At 34.8% G+C, this 8165-nt stretch overlaps 1 protein-coding gene across 1 annotated transcript; it reads right to left on the bottom strand.

Annotated features, from left to right (window-relative positions):
• Nucleotides 1-1221: 1221 nt before the first annotated feature.
• On the bottom strand, nt 1222-3837 carry LOC122417044 (uncharacterized). Its single transcript, XM_043430276.1, has 2 exons — nt 3398-3837; nt 1222-3297 (listed from the first exon to the last, which is right to left on the bottom strand). The coding sequence occupies exon 2, from the start codon at nt 3182-3184 to the stop codon at nt 1343-1345; it is 1842 nt and encodes a 613-aa protein (XP_043286211.1). The 5' UTR covers nt 3185-3297; nt 3398-3837; the 3' UTR covers nt 1222-1342.
• Between the last annotated feature and the right edge of the window lie 4328 nt (nt 3838-8165).

The raw sequence follows: 8165 nt of genomic DNA, 5'->3' as shown, positions 1-8165 counted from the left end.
ATTTTTCAACCCATAATGCCAATCGCAAACATGGTCTGGAAATACTCAATATACATGTCGCTTCACTACTTTGTCGAACTTTAGAGCTGGTCATTGCATTTCGAACATACAAATTTTGACATCATGAAAATTAAGCACCCAATGGCTTATTGAAATAAACTTCAAAATTCATCATGTAACATCTCAAGTAAATATCTATGCATTATTTACTTGGCACAAAGATTTTTTTCAAACTCGGGTGTATAAATAAGCCATCAGATCGAACAACAGCTATTGTCATAAATCTTCAAACTATGTTGATGAACTCAATGAGAGAAAATAGAAATACACAACATACATATAGTCCAGAGAATAAACAGAAATTGGTATGGATACACTGTAAGCTAAATAGGTGAAAAAAAGGGACTGGAGGGCACGGCCAAACTAAATGTAAAATGACAAAAATACATTGGATTAGACGACATTTTTATTCAATAAAAGTTTTAAAAAGTTTATTAGAATTTATTTACATTCAACCAATGATTCATTCAAATAAATCTATGTTTAGAAACAATTCACGATAGGAAAGGATAACACAATTAAGGAGGTTGTATCGTTTCTTACGTGAAAATTATTTTTCACCGTAGCTACATAAAATTTTGCGAACACGAAATTCAAAGCAAAGTCCGACTTGTAGAGAAATTTCACAACGATTTACCGTCTAGAAATTGAGATATTTAATTCCAAAATTACCACTTTTGTACACTCTTGACATATGTCTTATGGCGTCAGGGGTGCCGAGGTTTGGTTTTTTATTTTTTTCTGCGTGAAAATCCCACTATTTGTTAATGAAAAATAAACACATGCAACTTCAGATTCCAGGGAATAAATTGACGTACATTAGATGTAGGGTTATCGATGAAATAAGAGAGAAAAATCGAGTTAATCGCACTGATTTACGAATGCGACGGACTACACGGACTGATTGGAAATAAATTTGGCAACGCCGCATAACCAACTCAAACCATCGCACGTGAATACGTGTGTCTATTGTCTAAGCTGCTACCGCTTCTCTTGATATATGCCTATATATATATATATATAATTTTAGTGGTAAATTGTGCATGTAAAATCAGGAAAAGCACATAGACATTCTTTATTACGTGTTTTCTATACGTAATATCAATCATTATAGTATTTAGTATATTTCAGAGATGGGTGCTTGAAAAAAATAAACTGAAATTAATTTCACAAGAAAAACTAATTTTTCATTTATTCAACAATAGTTATAGAGTAAAGATATAGTGTAGTACAGGTACAGTACAACATATTCTACGCAGTTTGTTTTAACGATATGCACTTATCACTTTCTACATAGAAAAGATATTCTTTTGCATAAATCGCTTATTACTTTTTTATTTTTACTAACGCGTGGTTTGCCACCAATGTCTTGAGCAAGTAAAATATTTATACCTTTTTCTCCACTAGATTTATAAACTTGAAAAAGATTATCGAGTGTTATTCCAGCAGCAACTATTTTCGTAATCATTCCAGATGATACGCGTCCATTTTCTTTGTCATTCGATAAGTTAAAAATTTGGAGATCTCGTTTGAAGCAGGATACTGTCGCGGAAATATTTTTTTTCGAAATTAAGCAATTGACTGTTTTTGAATTTTCAAAAATATCTTTTTTTTCAATATTGATAGCTGGATGCGTTACCAACTGTTGTAAAACTTTTACATCGTTGACGGCATTATGTGCACCTACTGAAGCATTGGTACCCAAATATTCTTCAGCAAGCACGTTTTGCTTGTAACTCGCTTTTGAATCACGCTTATTTTTTAATTTTATTTTGAAGAGTGGCAAAGTATCGGCAAAAGCAATGACAGATTGTGTGAATTTTGATAGTAAGCCTAAACGTTGTATGACGTCTATGAGCGCTCCACTATCGAACGAAAAACAGTTGTGCGCTACCAAGATAATTTTTTTTTCAATTTTATTCAAAAACTGGAAAAATCCCTCCATAGCATCGATTTCCGTCAAAGAAATGACCGGTTCATTGTGCAAATACAAAACGTTCGATCGTTTTACAAGGCCTGTTACGTCACTCGCTTGAGCTGATATTTCTCTCGTAGGCATCACATATGCGTCGAAAGTCGCTGATTCGTGCGCTGCAGCTATTTGAACAATTTCTTTGCTTTTGCCAAATCCTGTCGTTTCCAAATCAAAGTAAACAATTGTGAAATCTTCGACTGCATTTGACAAAAGTGACACCATTGGTTGGTCAATAAATTCCATCCCAAGATCAAATCCACAACCGGATTGATAACAAATTCCTTCCTTGGTGCTGGTTTTCGACCTTTTTCGACTGGATCGATCTGACAATTGTCGTCGACGTTTTTTAAATTCCAACGTTTCAGCTTTTCTTTTTCTTTCTTGTGCCATTTCGTCTAGTTTTACGCGATACCGTAAAGACGATTCAGATAATGGGGTCTTCAATTTATTCGTTACGTCGACAATTGAAGTATTCCCAATGTTTTTATGAACGATGGCTGCAGCAACTCGAATATCATTTGATGATGATCCTCCATAATGTAAATGTTTGGGAGCGGTACTGACGATTGTTCTGTTCATAGATTCATTCGCTTGACTTGAACTGCACGGGCTCAGTTTTTCAGCGTTATTAGCAAACGTTTGAAAAATAGTTTGTAATTTTTGTCGACGAGTGTCTCCTGTGAGTCCTTTTCCTCCGGGTAGCAGTTTGTGGCGATAGTTGATAGGATCTTTCGTATATGTGCACCAACCACCGCATTCCTCGTGGGAATCAAAAGCGTGAGGGACGATGTTTAGTAAACCGGCTTTAGTCGCTGAAGTATTATTCTTATTTTTGACCAGTACGCATGAAAAACAATATTTGAAGTACTTCACCAAATTGGTAGGTAATTGTACAGCATACAAACATTTGCTGAGTTTCGATACAGCGTGATTTTTATCGCTCAACTTTTTTATGTCATATCCAGCTTCACGGCGTAAAGTTGCGATTGTACTCGAGTCGTCGTCACCAATTAGTGTTCCCAATCTGACGCTTGCTTCGATAAAATCGGGATTATCGATAAATATTTCTCGAGCCATGTCCGCCTCCATGGCTTTAGAAGATCCTTCGAAATTCCTTCGACAGTCATGCTTGTTTTTGGTTTCTGTCATGACGTTGTTATTTTCTTCATAACGTTCCGCGTATTCACAAACCGTGCAACGTTTGTTTCGGGTTGCGTAGCCGAGAACTTTACCAGAATAAAATCCGATGGCAGTACCGTGACCTATTATCAAATCTCAATGTTATTACTTATAATTTTTTTAAATTATATTTATACATTTTAAATATATTTATTATTTATATTATATTATTTTCACACAAACCTGTTGTGCTATTGTAACATCGACCCGATCCTCTTTTTTGCCAACCTGCATCGTAACTTATCGTCAACTCTACTATGGAATTTTGTGTCCAATCGCTTGCATTCTTCAGACTATTAGTATAAATTAAAATGTTATGGAATACGTATGAACATTATTTAAAAATGCATGATAATTGGAGCGCAGTCTCGGACAAACATGATTTTATATATAATATTCATGTCTATATATAGAAATAATTTATAAAAAATGATAATTGACAATAATAACCCGCTGTTAAATATCTAGAGACGCAGCTATACTCAATTGCGAATATAGTAAATCTACAATAATACCCCTTATAATACAGTTTATATTGTATTATATTTCACATAATTTAAATGATATAAAATATAATATAATATAATTTATTCGAAAGAGATTATGATAATTGCTCACTATTGAGTATGTATATACTCAAGTATGTATATACTCAATAGCATGCAACTATTGTAAGCTACTATGCATGTTACCCTTCTTTTTCGATTGTCAACTCTTTTTCTATCTTTATATTCGCGAGACAACTAGTTTTTGCGAGACTCTCTATCGCTACACCGACTTTTCTTTCATATCTCTTATATGTTGATGGGTGAAAAATTGGGAGGTCAGCTGCCGATAAAATTTTGTTTAAATGTGTCACACCAATTCCACTTTCGATGGTACCTAGGAATGAAAAAACTCGTAAAAGTACATGACCCATAATAAAAAAAATTGGAGTCCGGTGATTAACGTACCAATGACGAGTCTTGAGTTGATATTGTAGGTTGGTCTTGTCGTAGACAACTGTTCCATCGGTGACGTGGTAATTTCGAATAACTTAGAACAAGACCAACACTTTACGGTGATAATACTTGAAAGTGCACTTTTTTTTTCTTCTTGGGTATCTCGGAGTGACAAAGGTACTTTACAATCTTTGCACCACATATCCTTTGCAAACGATTCAGCATCGATTATCCGACAACCTTTCACTATTTGAACAATATGCATAAAATAACAGTATGAAAATCTTAAAAAATAAATACATATAAAAACAGTGAAATAATATATTCGCGTGCGGTTCAATCACAAAATGAGTGAGGTTAGGTACACATGATTTACGTGCAGTAAAATATTTATCCAGACATACTTGCTTCATTTTTTTTTCTATTCCTCTTCTTGTTGCTCTCAATGATGTTTTCTCGCTGCAACAAAATTTTTTTTTTGCAAAATTTCCCTTTATATCGGGATTGTTCTCTGTTTGCCATGATTTGTGGTCGCACGTACTCACACAACTTTGACACATGTCTTGTTGCGCTAAGCGACGTTGCCACCTAACCTTCTACGTCATATAACTGCTGGAGTCATACAAGTCTTTTCTTATAAAAACCTTTTTTTCTTACTATTAAAATGTTTAAAATACGAGTATATTAGTAGTGAAAAATTGAAATCATTATTTTAGTCACTATTTTTCAACTAAAATTTAGCAGAAAATCCAAACATTATTTTGATCTTGAAGTTTCGATACAACCTCTTTAACCGATCACCACGAATTTATCCAGCACACAATATACAAATCCCGAACTTCGCATTGTCAAAACAACATAACCCTTTTTCATAATATCTCGGTTATTATATAGCGACGAGGTGGAGGTGCTGGCATGTGACGTCAGTCAACGACACCGCTGCGACGTTAGCCCTATAGGGACATGAGGCCTTTGATCGTATTAACAGACACGTCGAATTTTTAAATGTGTTAGTAGCTTTTGCATAATCTTGAGCCTGTGCAAAGTTTTTTCTCAGCAATTACGCTACTGATCGTGTTCGTTTCGGGCTCATTCGAAAGGGATTTTGCAAATTAGTCTCCAAACTACTTTTCGCTTTCCAAAACATCTCCTGAGCTCCGCAATTTTAGAAAATGACATGCCAGTTTTACCCCCACCACCGCGAATCAAGAGACTCGGTAGAGTCTCGGGACAAGTACATTGACAGCCCTGTCGTCTGCTGGCCCGAGCTCGCCGAGACTATCTTTTCTCTGAATAAAAGGATTCGCGGTGGTGGGGGTAAAATTGGCAAGTCATTTTGTTCAATTACCAAACTCCTGAGTCATCTGAGGCTTTGAAAATTGAACTGGAGATTAATTAATAAATTCTCTTTCGATTCCACCCACAATCAGCATGATCGGTGGCGTAATTGCTGAGAAAAAACTTTGCACAGGCTCAAGATTATGCAAAAGTTACCAACACATTCTAGAATTTATGCGTCTATATTTACAACACAATCAAAGGCACTTTGATGCTCTCGAGTTTCTGATTGGTTGGCTCTGACGACATCCATTTTTAAACGTTGTCATTGGTTGTTTTAAAGTTAGTTGTTGATGATTGGAAATCTGACGTCAACTTCAGAACGTAGCACACGGCGCAGCACAGCTGGTAACAGCAGTCATAAATTCGATCGATATACATATAATAATGTACAAACCATGTGTCAGTTTTTGATCGTATGAACAGAGTTTCGACATTACGAAGTACGTGCGGGATCAATAAAAAAATAATTTTCGTCATCTAAAGAAGTGCATATTACTATTTATTTTGTTATTTGTGATATATTAAACCGGTATCAAAGCGGCCGCGTAAATGTAGTCTGTGATGTGTGTGTGAAAAAGAATATAAAAAATGCGCGATGCATATGTCAACGAAACTTTTCAAGATTTCATCATTTCGTTCGATTGGAAATAAGTGTTAACTGAAATAATCCTTCAATTAAACCAGAATACGAGAAATATTGTCCAGTGCGAATATATTGTCAGTGGCGTGATTATATATCATGTGTACATAGGTTATATATACGAATAAATAGAACAAAAATACACGCAACTGTTATTGATATTAGAATGATATTAGAAACTTTAATTGAATAAATGTTTTCTAATTTATTTCTTGTGTCGTCATTATTTTTAAACATCCCCATATTTTGCTTGATATTCAGTTTGGCTCTGCCCTCTCCGATCCTTGTTTCCACCCCATCAGTTTGCAGCGGATCGATTCATATTATTAATTCGTTCCCTAATATGTGTCCGATGATTTTCTACTCCTTCATGATGATTGTGGTAACATGATTCGAGAGGTTTCTAACCATGATCTTGAATTACACATTTTGTAAATCAGATTTTCAAAAAAACATCTGGTCTTGGTATAGTGTGTAGTTATTCTTTTCCCATTAGGTCTGACGAGTGATAAATTTGGAAACTTTTTCAGAAAGCCTTTGGATGCTTTTTTTGCTGATGATATGAAAAGTCGTATCTTAGGAATGCGGTATGCAAACACAAATTTTGATAACAAAACTTATAGAATGACATGTATGTTGAGTATTTCCACTTTGCAAACTACAAATATGGAATTATTGTAAAAAAAATTCATTTCGATAAGTCTACTGTTGCTCAGTTTTGGATGCGATCAAATATGATGCCTACCAACATCCCCAGAAACTTACAGAATTGCTGAATGCAATGTGCGCTATGTCATTTTAATGTAACATCATGACTTTTGACAACTTTTCATTATAATGCTGTAGATTCGGATCATTAAAATACTGCAAAAATCTGCAAACTATACAATTTAAATACTGTGCCATTCATTTTACATTTTGACTCTAACTGTAACATCTATATGAAGTAAAAAATTGATTCTAAAAGTCTTCAGTTGCTCATTTATGGATAGATTTGAAATTGCTGTCTTCGAAGCTCATTGCGCAGATACATTGAACCGCAGCAGATACCTGCGAACTCTGAAATTTCTGTGGATAAATATATATGCGACGGATCACCCCTTATCTTTGATTATGGTAATATGTAAGGTAAATGCAAGTTTTTAAGTGTTCCTTTTCAAATAGTATTGAAGTTTGTATGACTGATATCCAGCGAATACTTCCAAACTTTGATATTTCTGTGTTGCAGCATGTGTGCCAATCATTCAAATCATTTACTCCAACCGTATCATGTAATCTAGAAAATTCATCACAAAAGTCTTCCGCTTTTCTAAATACTTCAATTTCCCTTTTTCTACTCCATTGTGAGTTTTCGAATTTCTAAATTCATTTCTGAATTGTCCTGAAATGGTTTTCCTCCAAAACCAATGCAGGTACCTTAAACGTCTTTGAATTCTGTTGCTCTGTTGAATTAAGTTCGCTTAGTTTTTTTTGCTGCTTTGAGTTCTGGCATAATAAATGTTAGAAGTTTTCGGGTACTTTTTTTCAGCAACTATCAAACTGTGGATAATTGGACCTCAGCGGCCACTTGCAAACTTTGGAAATATATTTCATTGAGGGCACGTTTTGGATGAAATGAAATCTCTAGATTCAGAATGCAAAAGCGACATTTAAAGTGGGCAAATCTGTTGGATTTTTCGTGTTATGAATTTGATCTATCTTTCATTTGAATTTTGAAGAACAGGGATAAATAAAATCTGTTCTATTAAGGAAATCTTTACATCAGTTCTTTCTTGGTATGAAGACTTGGAAAAAATCGCGAAAGGCCAAGGACAGACAGGAGACGAAATATTTCCAGTACAATTTTGACGAAAAATAGATCTTTTGTCGCGGAAACCAACGTTATAAGCCGAAAATCATATTACAGCCCACGAGACGCATTTCTTTACTCTCTTAGGTTCCTATTATACAAAACATATTAGAAGATAAGGGGGAAAATCACCAACGTGGAAAAACAAACCAGTGCCGAAATATTTCCAGTACAATTTTG

The sequence above is a fragment of the Venturia canescens genome, chromosome 10 (genome assembly GCF_019457755.1).
Source record: "Venturia canescens isolate UGA chromosome 10, ASM1945775v1, whole genome shotgun sequence".
Taxonomy (NCBI): domain Eukaryota; kingdom Metazoa; phylum Arthropoda; class Insecta; order Hymenoptera; family Ichneumonidae; genus Venturia; species Venturia canescens.
The sequence above is the reverse complement of the archived record's forward strand: the minus strand, read 5'-3'. Positions and strand labels throughout refer to the sequence as shown.

Bases quoted from the DNA above. Each gene is read 5' to 3' on its own strand.
- LOC122417044 (XM_043430276.1), bottom strand. From the start codon at position 3,184: ATGACAGAAACCAAAAACAAGCATGACTGTCGAAGGAATTTCGAAGGA.